This window comes from Rosa rugosa, chromosome 1 (assembly GCF_958449725.1).
Source record: "Rosa rugosa chromosome 1, drRosRugo1.1, whole genome shotgun sequence".
Taxonomy (NCBI): Eukaryota; Viridiplantae; Streptophyta; class Magnoliopsida; order Rosales; family Rosaceae; genus Rosa; species Rosa rugosa.
The window spans coordinates 71,149,359-71,163,638 of NC_084820.1; the positions used below are offsets into that span (position 1 = coordinate 71,149,359).

At 37.0% G+C, this 14,280-nt stretch overlaps 1 protein-coding gene across 1 annotated transcript; it reads left to right on the forward strand.

The window, feature by feature from the left end:
* Positions 1–1,747: 1,747 nt before the first annotated feature.
* Positions 1,748–13,794, forward strand: LOC133726636 (nuclear pore complex protein GP210). The gene is made up of 21 exons (XM_062154227.1): positions 1,748–2,100; positions 2,781–3,046; positions 3,774–3,934; positions 4,022–4,238; positions 4,448–4,794; positions 5,166–5,345; positions 5,504–5,633; positions 5,720–5,868; positions 6,140–6,251; positions 6,370–9,114; positions 9,225–9,337; positions 9,540–9,611; positions 10,081–10,156; positions 10,974–11,081; positions 11,269–11,410; positions 11,821–11,892; positions 11,988–12,198; positions 12,351–12,417; positions 12,528–12,619; positions 13,049–13,109; positions 13,220–13,794. The coding sequence occupies exons 1-21, from the start codon at positions 1,925–1,927 to the stop codon at positions 13,576–13,578; spliced, it is 5,856 nt and encodes a 1,951-aa protein (XP_062010211.1). The 5' UTR covers positions 1,748–1,924; the 3' UTR covers positions 13,579–13,794.
* The last annotated feature ends 486 nt before the right edge of the window (positions 13,795–14,280 follow it).

Below are 14,280 nucleotides of genomic sequence, written 5' to 3' on the forward strand. Positions count from 1 at the left end.
AAAAAAAAAAAGGTTGTATCACATCGAGATGTCTATTCGTTTTTTCCATATTTCGTAATTTTTATTGGCACTTGTTGAATTTTCCGTACTTTGTAAGTCAAAGATATTATACATGCTATACACGATTTTTACATTTTTTTTCTTATGTATTTTACACATATTATTGAACAAAAAATCAAATGATTTATTGAAAATAAAAATTATACATAATGACTCATTCAATAATGATACAATAGAAGGAGTCATTATCTTAAAAAGTGCACGTACTCAACCGGATAACACACAAAATGTGGACGACACGATTTTGAGACCGAGCACTAAAATTTGTGGACTCTTAAATTATAGGCTTATAGCTCCAGTGATTATCCGAGATGCTCTCTTTGAGGATTATTGTACTAGTACTCGAGGTGTCGGTAATATGTCCCCCCTTGATGTACAATCATCCTTCTCATTCTATTAATAATATTTTCGGGCTCGGGGCTGAGCTTCTCAGTTAGGTTGGTTCCAATCCCCATTTCAAAAAAAAAAAAAAATAAGAAAAAAATATAGCTATTGTTATGTTTTTACTCAAAAGTAATATAATAGACAAAAAAATCGAACAAAATTTAAGTTGTACATATAAGCCGAAGCAATTCATAAAAGCGCCCCTGCAACTGTAGATAGGCAGAATGCACATTAGGCAACCCGAATTGGATAGAGTAGCGTAACCCTAGTAGAGCAATAACAACAAAAATCTTTCATCGGTAGTAAGTATACTGCAACACATTGCTAACCAAAAAATTTTCTACAATCGGTGGTGTAAGTGTTCAATACCTATAAGGTGATCTAAGTTCTTGATACAAAACTTAGAGCATCTCCAACAGACTAGCTAAATTCAATTTTTAGCTATATATAACTATTTTTAAAGCAAAAATCAACTCCAACAGACTAGCTATATCCAAGTTAAATTTAGGGCATCTCCAACAGACTAGTTAAATTCAAATTTTAGTTATTTATAACTATTTTTAAAGCAAAATTCAACTCCAACAGATTAGCTATTGCTAAGTTAAATTTAGCTTTAGCTAAATTGGCTAGCTATATTTAGCTAGAGAATCATGCATAGCTAAAGCAAAAGTTATATTCCTCTCTCCTCTTTTGTCCACATGTCAGTTTATGATTGGATAAAATATAGTATATTATTTATAAATAGCTACTATTGCTGGAGCAACATTGTTAAATCAATAGCTATATTTCACAATTTTAGCTATATTTAACTACAAAATAATTCCTACTGTTGGAGATGCTCTTAGCTTTAGCTAAAATTGCTAGCTATATTTAGCTAGAGAATCTTGCATAGCTAAAGCAAAAGTTATATTTCTCTCTCCTTTTTTGTCCACATGTCAGTTTACGATTCGATAAAATTTAGTATATTATTTAAAAATAGCTACTACTGCTGGAGCAACATTGTTAAATCAATAGCTATATTTCACATCTTTAGCTAAATTTAACTAAAAAGTAATTCCTACTGTTAGAGATGCTCTTATCTGGTAACTCATTGGATTGCACATAAAATAGAGAGTTTTAATATTCCAAAGCATTATGAAACCGTCTTATTTAAACACGTAACTTTTTACTGTGTAATGTTAAAAAAAAATTTTTACTCACTGATCGGTGACTCACTGGGCATTCACGTTCACCATCCCGCCAGATGTCGAACATCATAACAACGGCAGTTACTAACATCGCCACCCAATCACTCCACGCCACGTCTCACACCATCTGAATCCCACTATTACTTTCCTCTTCTCCGCTCTCTCCCTCCCCCAAAACCCTAAACCCTGATTTGAGGGTCTCTGTGACTCCTCCTCTCTCAAACCCTAACCTAATCTCATTACTATGCAAAGCTCCACTGAGCTCTAGACACTAGTACTCGGCGCCGTTGAAGATGCCGCCAAGCTTCGCTTTTTTACTCGGCCTGGTTCTTTTGACTATGGCGGACCAAACGGCGTCGCATTTGAGCTCCGGCGGTCCGCACATTGCCGACGTCAATATCCTTCTGCCTCCGAAGATGACGCATCCGGTTGAGTATAGGCTTCAGGGAAGCGACGGCTGCTTCAAATGGTAAGCACAGTAGTAGATTTGAGCTGTGTTTAGTGGAATTGAGAAAGCTTGAAGCTCTGTTTTGGTTTGGACCTAAGTTTGGAACCCTAGAATTCTAGGTCATTTGAATATTTGGTTTTGGTTTTGTTGTGAAAATGCGAATTGGTTGGTGAAGCTTTTCGGTGTGAGTTTTGATCGAAATTGATGAGCATTGAACTCTGTTTGGTTAGTAATAGATTTCGAAGAAGAACTGAAGTAATGGACCCTTGATGAACGCCATTTGGGTATTTGAATTCAGTATAGTAGTTGAAATGCAACTGGTTTTCGACAAGAAAGTAGGAAAGCTTTTGATGTGGTTTCATGAAGCTGTGTTTTACTTGCTCCTTTTGAGTTTGGGATTGATAACCTTTTGATCGGATTGACAACCACGAAGCTCTGTTTGGTCAGTGAGAAATTTTTGAAAAAATATTAAAGAAGAGTAGAAATATTGAACCCTATATTTCCTCTCATTTGGATATTTGATTTCGATTTTGTGATTGAAATGTAATTCGATTTCCTCTGGTTTTCAGACAAGTAACAAACCTTTCAATGTCGTTTCATGAAGCTGTATTTTCCTTGCCCTTATGTTTGACCAGTGCTTGGAAGATATACATTACTGTTGGTATTTTTCGTTTCCCTAAATTCAATATTAATTGTCGCAGGTCATGGGATCATCATGATTTTCTCTCTGTTCTGCCTGAATATAATTCAACTAGTCACTGCTCAACGAGTGCTCGGTTGAGATCAGTTGCTTCTTATAGTGGTAGAAAGGAGACTGCTGTTTATGCTACCGACGTAAATACTGGAGTTGTGATTCGGTGCAAAGTTTTTATTGACAAACTTTCCAGAATCCAGATATTTCATAATTCTGTTAAACTTGACTTAGATGGGCTTGCCACTCTTCAAGTCCGTGCCTTCGATGATGAAGGTATTTTCATGATGCTGGTCATCACAGTATGTTTTGGGCCTATTAAATTATGTATTTGAGTTGTTGATAATGCACTGAATTGTTAATGCCCATTTTCATTTTGTTGTCTCCATTTGTTACCAAAGCAATAAATATGGATATCTTTTTTATTGTCTTGGGTAATGTTTTGGGTTGTTACTCAATCCTAGTTTAAGTTCTACTTGATACTGTTTGCATCTCCCTTCTTAGTTTCACACATTGGCGATTATGGGTTATAAAGAGTGACTTATAAACTAATCTGCTTTATGTGTGTGTGTCTATGTACATATATCTATATATATGTATGTATATTTCTCCTATAGTTTAGATAGAACCGTGTTTCTTATTAATTTATACTATTGAGATTCCAGTTACCTTTAAGGGTACAAAACATTGTGGGGTGACATAGAATGGCTAGATGTTGTCCATGAGATACTAGATCAGCTTGGCCTGTTCAGTTGCTGTGCTGTTAGATTGTGTGATGATGCAGATAATATTCCCTGTTCAATAGATTAGCTTACTGCATGTACCAACTAACAACAAATACATTGCTTGTCTAAGTTGTAATGGATGCTAAAATTATTAGGAGGTTCATTAGACGCTGACCTATTACATTCATTTTCCAACCATTGGTTGTAATATTCTTCCCTTCCATTTAGTTTTGGTTTGGTTCACTAAACTTCAAATAATTTGTCATTGTCCATTGCAGAAAATGTGTTTTCGTCACTGGTGGGATTGCAATTTATGTGGCAGCTAGAAACCAATGAACCACTGCATCACCTTGTTCATGTTCCTCTTAAGGACTCTCCCCTGAGTGACTGTGGTGGATTGTGTGGAGACCTAGATGTCCAAATAAAACTTGAAGATAGTGTAAGCATACTTCTTTTTGGTTTGAGTAAGCAATAAGCTACTGCTTTATCAATTTGCATCTTACATTTTTTCTTATTTATGAAACAGGGTGTGTTCTCAGACATGTATGTTGTAAAGGGAATCGAAATTGGGCATGAGATTGTTTCTGTGCATTTGCTTGAGCCACAATTCAAATACATGGCTGATAAGATTGTCCTAACTGTAGCAGAAGCCATGTCACTCGAACCTCCCTCACCTGTACTTGTCCTTGTTGGCGCTGCTGTTCGTTATAATCTAAAAGTTATTCGTGGGAACAAGGCTCAAGGTTCTAATTTATTCCTTCAAGTGCTGTGTAGTAGTTTTTTTTTTTTTTTTGGGCCTATTCCAGTGTGTTGTCTAATTATCCGATCTTGATGACCATAGTTATGACTGTCATATTCAACTTTCTTTTGATGGTATAAACTTGCTGTTGTAGTGCTTAATGGGTGACACCCACCATACTACCTTTGTTGATTTGGCCTTTAACCTTTGCAGTGGTAACTTTGCCGTCCCCACATCATCAATGGTCTTCGTCAAACTCTTCAGTTGCTCATGTTGACTCTATGACAGGCTTGACAAACGCATTGAGCTTAGGGGTAACAAATGTCATAGTTGAAGATACAAGGGTTACTGGCCACATACAAGTGTCCTCACTCAATGTTGTCCTGCCAGATTCTTTATCTTTATACTTGACACCTCTGTCTGCTTCTGGTGATCCTGTACAAGGAACTAAAGCAATTCCGTCCATGACCCGTTGGTATGGTGTTTCTGGTCATCAGTACCTCATTCAAATGAAGGTTTTCTCCCAGGGGCCAGATGCGCAAGAAATTTACATCACAGAGGTAATGCAGGCATTCTTCCAGGATCATTGTTTGCATAATCATATATCCGATTATTATGCATTTGTGACTTATAGATAATAAGTGTCCTTAATCAATTTGTTTGCTCAAAATAGAAAAGTATGTTATTAAAGTGTCATTGTCTACCACATAAACTGATTCTTTATCTTGCATAATGTTTTAGAATTCTGTATTCATATCCAAATTTACTACCTTTAGGCCCTCATTTCTGCAAATGTTCTTTCACATTTGATGATAATGCACGGCCCTCTTTCTATTATAGCAAATTCTGTTTTTTTTCTTTGATTTACTTCAGTAACAGCCCATTATGGTCTTAGCTACCTTCTGCTAATAAATTCCTTAACTGATTGCAGAATGATGATCTAAAGCTGTCCAAAACCAAGTCAGATTATTGGCAAATTTTTCCTGTATCTGATGATATTGCAGTCAAACATAGCTGGCAGAATTCTGTAGTCCTAAAAGCAACTTCACGGGGACAGGGAAAATTAACAGCTTCATTGACTTACTTTAGTGCGCTAAATGAAACGAAGGAGGTAATGCTCATTTTTATTTTTTATTTTATTTTCTGATCTTTGTATCTTTTATCTTTGCTTTTGTTTTGTTTTTTTTTTTTTGGGGTGGGTGGAGTTCATCTGTTCTCTGTAATTTTCTCAAAGAATTTTTTGCTTAAGTCGGCTCATTTGTCTTGTAGGTTCTCAAGGTTGTGCAAGAAGTCACTATATGTGATCAAGTGAAGTTTAGTTTGGACAAAAGTGTTGCGACCATTCTCCTTCCCTGGGTTCCTGCTGTTTATCAGGCGGTCGAGCTGAAGGTTTCAGGAGGTCTGTGGTTCTTGATGCTAAAATTTTTTTTAGCATATGATTCTGAGATGTTGGTTAAGTGCTCTGAACACTACTAAATTACACAGGTTGTGCAAAAGCATCTACAGACTACAAATGGTTCTCCTCAGACATGGGTATTGTGTCTGTATCTGCTTCTGGGGTTGTCCAGGCTAAGAAGCCTGGTAAAGCTACTATTAAAGTGCTATCCATTTTTGATTCATTCAATTATGATGAGGTAATCTATTTGTTGTCCTTGTGCATCATAGATCTGAGTATCTACAGACTTGCTCCTTACTTTACTTATTTATTTATGCTTCTTACTTTTGTCAGTTCGTGCTTGATTGATTTGAAGTTTTGTACTTTGGACAACTGAATGGTTGATCCCAAGATTCTTACACACACCCATCCTGACCCCCAGCCTCAAATGCTGTCGATATTCACATTTCTGTTTTTTTATCATCCCAATTGTCAATCCTAGATTTTATAGTATTAGTGCTCTATTGTAGGTGGTCATTGAAGTTTCGGTCCCAGCATCTATGTCCATGCTTCTTAACTTCCCTGTGGAGACTGTAGTAGGATCACATCTTCAAGCTGCTGTAACAATGAAAGCATCAAATGGTAATGCCATATACTTGAGAGCCACAAGCTACTTTATTCTTGTTTTGTTTTTTTCTTTTTGGCAATCTTTATTTTTGTTAATGGCTGTTGAAATTTCAAATTTGATGTTTTATTGCAGGTGCCTACTTTTATAGATGTGATGCATTCAGTTCCTTCATAAAGTGGAAAGTAGAGAGTGGGCCTTTCATCATTGTCAAAGGGGAGGCATCTGATTCACACATGTTAGGGAATGCTGAGTTCCATACATCAACTTATGGTTCTCCATGTTCATGGGCAGATTTATATGCTTCCGCTTCTGGTCGAGCTACTCTTCATGCTACATTACCTGATGAATATCACAACTATGAAAGCTCTTTTCATGGACCTATTGTCTTAAAAGCATCTTCACTTATTGCGGCATATCCACCACTTAGTGTTCGTCAGGCTGGTGATGGAAATCATTATGGTGGTTACTTTTTTGATTTGACTCTAACAGAAACTGATAATCCATTGGTAAAGTTGGATAAAATGTACCTTGTCCCTGGAACGCATCTGGATGTCATGCTTCTTGGTGGTCCCGAACAGTGGAAAAATGGTGTTGAGTTTGTGGAACCTGTGGAGATCTTAAATAAAGAACATGGTCACATTGATGATGGTGCTTCTGTGCAACGGTTATCTGAGACCTATAGGAGTCTGTACAGAGTTTCATGCGAGATGCTTGGAACCTATAATATTGTTTTCAAACAGGGTAATCTTGTTGGGGATGACCATCCTGTGCCTGCAGTGGCTGACGTGTCTCTGTCTCTTATATGTAGCATTCCTACCTCAATTGCTTTGATAGCCGATGAACCTGTAAATCAACTTGAAGTTATAAGGACAGCAATTCAGGCTAACCGTAAATCAGGGAGAATTCGTGTCACTCCCATTACTGTGGCAAATGAGCGCACCATTAGATTAGCTGCAGTTGGCATTAGTAGTATTGGAGAAGCTTTTGCAAACTCATCATCTCTTCATTTGCAGTGGGAACTTAGCAATTGTGATGGGATGGCCTATTGGGATGATGCTGATAATTTACAGAGATCAAAGTACAGTTGGGAAAATTTTTTGAGCCTGCAAAATGTGTCGGGCCTGTGTATTGTTCGTGCTACTGTTATTGGTTTCCACAATACCATGGGTAAACATAATACTATACCATTGCTTGAGAGTTCAGAGAATGTTCTTACAGATGCTATTCGTTTGCAGCTTGTTTCTACATTGAGGATTAGTCCAGAAAATCATTTGGTAGTTTTCAATCCCAATGCTAAGGTAAATCTGGCAATTTCTGGTGGGAGCTGTTTTCTGAAAGTTGTTGTAAATGATTCTCAAGTGGTAGAAGTCATTCAACCCCCAACGGATTTACAATGCTCACAACTGGTGCTGTCTCCTAATGGTTTGGGGACTGCACTTGTGACAGTTTATGATATTGGGCTTGCTCCTCCACTTGCAGCTTCTGCTGTGGTACAAGTTGCAGAGATCGACTGGATAAAGATTATGTCACCAGAAGTTATAAGCCTTATGGAAGGGAGTTCACAGACTATTGATATAATGGCTGGTATTAGTGATGGGAGAACTTTTGACTCTTATCAGTTTGCCTACATTAGTGTTCAAGTGCATGTTGAGGATCAAATTATTGAGGTGTCAGATATTAATGACATCTCAAACACAGATGGTGGATATATAAATGTTCCAAAATTTAAGATTTTTGCTTCACATCTTGGGATCACAACTTTCTTTGTCAGTGCTTTGCAGCAATCTGGGCATGAAATTTTGAGTCAACCAATAATGGTGGAAGTCTATGCAGCACCAGAGATTCACCCCCACGATGTATTCCTTGTACCTGGTGCATCTTATGTGCTTACTTTAAAGGGAGGCCCAACAGTTGGTGTAAATGTTGAATATACGAGTATGGATGATGAAGTAGCAACAATAGATAGATCTTCAGGACAATTATCTGCGAGATTACCTGGGAACAGTACTATTCATGCCACAGTCTTAAAAAATGGAGATACTGTGATCTGTCAAGCATATACCAGTGTTAAAGTAGGAGTTCCTTTTTCGGTGATATTGAATGCACAAAGTGAACTGCTTGGTGTTGGCAAAGAGATGCCACTTTATCCTGTGTTTTCTGAGGGTGATCTGTTTTCTGTTTATGAGCAATGCCAAAATTACCATTGGAGTGGAGAAGATGAAAAGGTGTTGAGTTTTTATGGGTTAGAGCACTTGAATAGTGAAAAGTATGGATCTCAACTAGATTATGCAGAAAAATTTCGTTTTACAAGCCATATTAGTGAGGAAGAGCTTGGTTTTATCAAAGTAGTGCTTGGAAGATCTGCAGGGAGGACAAATATCGCAGTCTCATTCTCATGTGAATTTGTATCTTCTGGTTCTAAGTCATGGAGAAGAATTTACAATGCCTCTGTATCAATATCGGTGGTGCCTGATCCCCCGCTTGCTCTCGGAGTTCCAATAACCTGGATTCTTCCTCCTCATTATACTACAACTAGTCTTTTACCTTTATCTTCAGAATCGCATGGCCAACGGGATAGTCAGAGTCATAAAGGAACTATCATCTATTCTTTATTGAGAAATGGTCCTGACAAGAATGAAGTTCTGCAAAAAGATGCTATTTCCATTGATGGAGACAGAATAAAGACATCAGAAAGTAACAATCTTGCATGCATTCAGGCAAAAGATCGAATGACAGATAGAATTGAGATTGCTGCTTGTGTCAAAGTTGCTGAGGTGGCTCAAATAAGGATTTCAGATGACTGGTTACCATTTCGTGGGATCAATCTTGGTCTTGGTGCTGAGCTTTCTCTTCCAGTAGTCTATTTGGACGCACTAGGTATCAATTTTTTGATTATATCAAGTAATTTTGGTTCTCTTAAAAAACAACTGTCAATTAATGTTGTTATTTGGTATGTTTTTTAATTAGTGTGGTTTTGCTTGGACCAGGAAACCGTTTTTATGAAGCATATGACACCGTCCTCTTTGATATTGAAACTGACAATCCTGATGTGGTGTCTGTAAACACGACGCTCGCTGGAAGTGGAATCATCCATCTCAAGGTCTAATTTATTATCTTATTTCCTTCAAAAGAAAAAATCTTCTTAAAACAAGCTGTGACGAAGGTTATATTTGTTTGAACTTTATATAACTTCAATAAGCAGCATGCGTTTATAGTGATGAGATTTAGTAATGGAAGCACAACAGTTCTATGTTCAGTCTCTAACTTATATTGACTGCTCCTTTTCTAATTTGTGGCTGAAGGCAATGCGACATGGTAGAGCTCTTGTGCGAGTATCCATTGCTAGTATTCCCTTGAAGTCCGACTATATCCTGGTACATGTTTAACCCTTTCTAAAACCCTGAAAGTGTTGGAAAAGTATTTAGTTGCCATCACCATGGCACTTGTGCATTCACATATATCTGGAAAGCTAGAGGTTTCCAGCGGATTATTCATTTTTTCTTTTCTTTTCTATTGTGGTTTTTGGGTAAATGAAGTGGAGGGTTGGGGGTTAGAAAGCTGTACAAAGGCCTGAGAATGTCATTACTCTCAAATGGCTTATTTACTCAATAGTGGTTTTTATTTACCATGTGGATTATCTCATATACCTTACTGGTCTTATAAACGAAATATATACCTTTACTGACCAAAAGTTGTTGGTTGTAAATAGAATATGTCAAAGCTGTGTGTCATATGCTCCGCGGGTTCTTATTTTCATTTTAGAAATCTTTTGCGGTTGGTTACACATGAACTCTCTATGTTACTGTTGCATGTTCAAGTTCAACTGAAATTTACTCTCTTCAGATATCAGTGGGAGCGCATATACATCCTCAGAACCCAGTTATTCACATAGGAAGCCATGTTAACTTCAGTATAGAAGGTAGGTCTTTGACTCTTTGTAACCATTTACTTTCAAAAAGAGAATGGCAGATTGGATCTACATATATGATTATACTATGTATGTATCATTTTTCAATTTATCTTATTTAGAGGTTTCAGAAACTGTCTTTATGGAACTGTGCCTTATGATGGACCCGTTCAAGTATGCCATTTTGGTTCTTACTCTAATTTGGAAACACAAGTAGATAGTCTAAATGCTAATGTTTCTTATATAGATAGCTCCATGTATAATATTGAGTGCAGTACACTGCTGTGGTTTAGATTGTCCGAAGTCTTACAGACAGCTGGGTATATTGCCTGTAAGACTTTGAAAATGTACCTATAGCCAAGAAATTCACATTTATTGAAGTTCGAATTTATAACCAAGAAATTCACATTTATAGATAAAGATTGAACATGTACATATGTATATTAGATAAAGATTTTGAAAATGTACCTATAGCCAAGAAATTCACATTTATTGAAGTTCAAGTTTATTACCTTTCCCATGCTTGAAGTTGATAACATGAACTTATAGTGGGTTTTCATTTCTGGGTGTTGGGTGTGCATAACTCTCAAGACTCTCAGCTGAGTATCCACATGCATTACAATTGGATGTATAGATGTGTAGATATCGCCTTGTAGTAGTATGCTTCAAATATGTCAAGGAAAAGTTAATCCTTCACATTAGACAAACATTTGGTCAGGTTTCCAAACAATTATACTTGTGAGCTTTCCATGAATTAAAGTTTGAAGAGAAAAGTTGATCTCTCCCTCACTACCGTAATATTGGTCATCTGTTTACCTTGATTTGATAGGTTTAAATGATCAAATTTCTGGCCGGTGGCTTACTGCCAATGAAAGTGTCATATCTGTCTCCCCATTGTCTGGAGAAGCTGAAGTAATTGGGGAAGGTACAACTCAAGGTACGATTAAATAAAAGTCCACTGCATCTCTAATTAGGGAAGTGTCATATATGTCCCTTCAGTATACTCTGATGTAGGTTTGGACAAATTAGATGAATGAATCTTGCCTGTATGATTTGATGCGGTTCATAAGTTGATCTAATAATTTTGACCTTGCTCACACTCATAACTTCTTACCTGTGGACAGTACACTTTGAGGCGCCAAGCATGAAGTTGCGAACAACAGTTACAGTGCTAACAGATGATATTGTTTCTGTTGAAGCTCCAAGGGAGACACTGACAAATGTTCCCTTCCCCACTAAAGGATATAACTTCTCTGTGAAGATCAGGTTTGTAACTGAAATGTTTTACTGGACAAAGGATGTTGGCCAAAATAATTATTTAATATTCAGTCATGGTTATAGGTCTGTCTTAAAAAACTTATAAAGTTGGACGTACATACAGAGTAAGAATTGCTAACAGCCTAACAGTACCATCATAAAAAGAAAATTAATAATAAATATATATATATATATGTGTGTGTGTGTGTGTGTGTGTGTATTGTCCTACTTATTTCTCTTACAAAAATATTATTTCTTTAGGATCCTCGATGTACTTTTCACATTAGGAGTAAGACCATGATATTTTGAATCAACAATTTTTTGCCTCATTTTCACAGGAACAACAATGGTTTGCTGGTATAGTTAGTTGCCTCACTTGCCTGTTAATATTTTCAAATTTTCTGTTTGTTTACTTACAGCGACAAGTATAAGGCATTTGGAAACACCAAGGGCTTCCAGTATGTTTGTAGAGTGGACCCTCCTTTTGTTGGGTATATTTCTCATTCACTCTACTATGTCGCTTGGCTGTAATTATGGATTAATTCTTTTCATGCTTTAATACTCTTTTTCTCTTCATGGACTAAAGGTATTCAAAGCCATGGATTGATCTTGATACTGGTAACTCATATTGCCTCTTCTTCCCTTACACACCGGAGCATTTGGTTCGTTTCAAGTCCAAGGATATGAAACCAGATATATCTGTTTCCATCAATGCTTCACTGAGAGGAGCTGATCATGTTTCAGGATCGGCATCTGCTCTTTTCGTTGGAGGTTTTTCTGTTATGGAGATGGGCAAGGTATAGCAGCATGCATTTTAAATTTTTCTGAGGATACTAAACTTAATGCACCTTAGTTCCTGATACTTCGACTCTCTTCAATGTAGATTGTATATTATGAAACTAAATTTATTGTAGTACTGTTTGATGTATTTGTTGCTTGAATGTTTCAGGATTCATTCCAGTTGAATTTGACTCCAGACTTTAACAAGACTATCGTCACAATTCTGGGGAACACAGGTAAGCATTAAGAAGCCCGAACTTTTTGCCAGCCTCATATTGTGGAGGCTTCCCTGGTGTCATAATGGTGGCTCTGAATTCCGATCTCACTTGTTATCTTCTAATTGTAGATGTTGAAATGTATTGGCGTGAGCGGGATTTATTACTCATTACTCCCATCCATAAAGAAGGTTTTGGGATCGGTGGGCGTGCAAAGTATGAGGTGAGCACTATGTTAAAAATCATTTGCTGATAAGTGTTAAATTGAAGAGTATTGGTATGCAAGTTGAATTTTTCATGGGGATGTTATGGAAGAATGCTGCTTTTACAATTGTGATACTCATATATCACTATCAAAGAAAGCAAGAGAATGTATACACATAAAACTTGTCTTCAGGATGGAGAGTAAAAAGATTTCAATATATTAAAACTTTAATTCGAATGATTCCCTTCTTCCAGTTATTTCTGCATTATCCTGGAATCTACTTGACACATATAAAGTGCACCCAATTGATCCAAAAAGCATGAGTCGATCTTCATAAACTAGCAAATTGGACAAATATCCAGGACTATGTTTAATATGCTTGCTTGATTTCATGTCCATATATTGAATCGTGATCCTTTCTGGGATTGTTGTTCTTGTCCATTTCAGGTCAAAATGTTAGGTACCAAGAGATTCAAAGATACAATTTTCATCACACTACCAGCCAATGGTGAGTAATTTTGGTCCTAAATTTTGATACGACACTTTAGAAACGACTAATGGGTGATTGAGAAAGACGGGCAGACAACAAGATTTATTTAAATGACTTGTCTTATGCAGGTCAAAGTGTAGAAATTGATGTCAGTGGTGACCCTGGAGAAAAAGCAGCATCAGAAACTACCGCTATCAATTATACCCTTTGGGCAACCATGCTCGGAGGTCTTGCTCTATTGATTTTGATAGTGGTAGTCTTCAAATATTATTCTGACAGACCGGATAGATCTCATATACCTGTTGCTCCTGCTACTCCAAGTTTTGCAGCCCCGGTCACACCTGAACGTAGCAACCCTGCTGTTGTGAGTGAACTGTCTCCTCGAACACCTCAGCCCTTCATGGATTATGTGAGGAGGACGATAGATGAAACCCCGTACTACAAGCGAGAGCCACGAAGGAGGGTTAACCCACAGAATACTTTCTAGTTTCTTGGACTGCATGTTAACAAATTAGATAGGACAGTCAAATCTCAGAAAGTTGTACCATGTAAAATGCAAAGTGCTCGGAACCAGGCATTGTTGTCAAAATTTTGTTGTACACATGAAGTCAGTCCAATGTAGTTACTAGTTAGTCTGTATATGTAACCAAAACTAGATTTAAAATCCCTAGCATTATGCTCAAAGGCTTGAGTTCGAGTTCAATGCCAAAGTAGAAGAATGTAGGTGGGTCATTAGCCTTCTCTTTCATAGCAGAACTTTCCATTCTCAAAGCATCACAGGTCCGATAGAGCCTAAAACACCTCTGGGATCACAAACTGTGATCGGCACTAGATACTATCTAGTTATCTAGGGGTATTGTAAGGGAGAGATTTGAACTTGGTTTCGGTTTTAGGCTCACAACTCACGACTCACAACTTCAATAATTTGTAATACACAGTTAGGATTGTGCCGGCCGCATCCATCCAATAGGAAAGTGGAAAAACGAACATTCCGATCATGTTAGTAATCCAATAAAAATAGAGAAGTGGAAAAACTCATATTTTAATCATATTAATTATACAATTGATTTTTATTTTAATCATATTAATTATAGCAAAATTGATATTATCTTGAATATGACTTATGACTGGCTCAAGTCTAGTGTGTGTAAAGATAGCTTCTAAAAGAGCTTTATGAGATGTTTCTATT

Coding starts and splice junctions, on each gene's coding strand:
- LOC133726636 (XM_062154227.1), top strand. CDS start 1,925: ATGCCGCCAAGCTTCGCTTTTTTACTCGGCCTGGTTCTTTTGACTATG. Junction 11,893..11,987: donor GTGGACCCTCCTTTTGTTGG/GTATATTTCTCA, acceptor CATGGACTAAAG/GTATTCAAAGCCATGGATTG. Junction 12,620..13,048: donor GTGGGCGTGCAAAGTATGAG/GTGAGCACTATG, acceptor TGTCCATTTCAG/GTCAAAATGTTAGGTACCAA.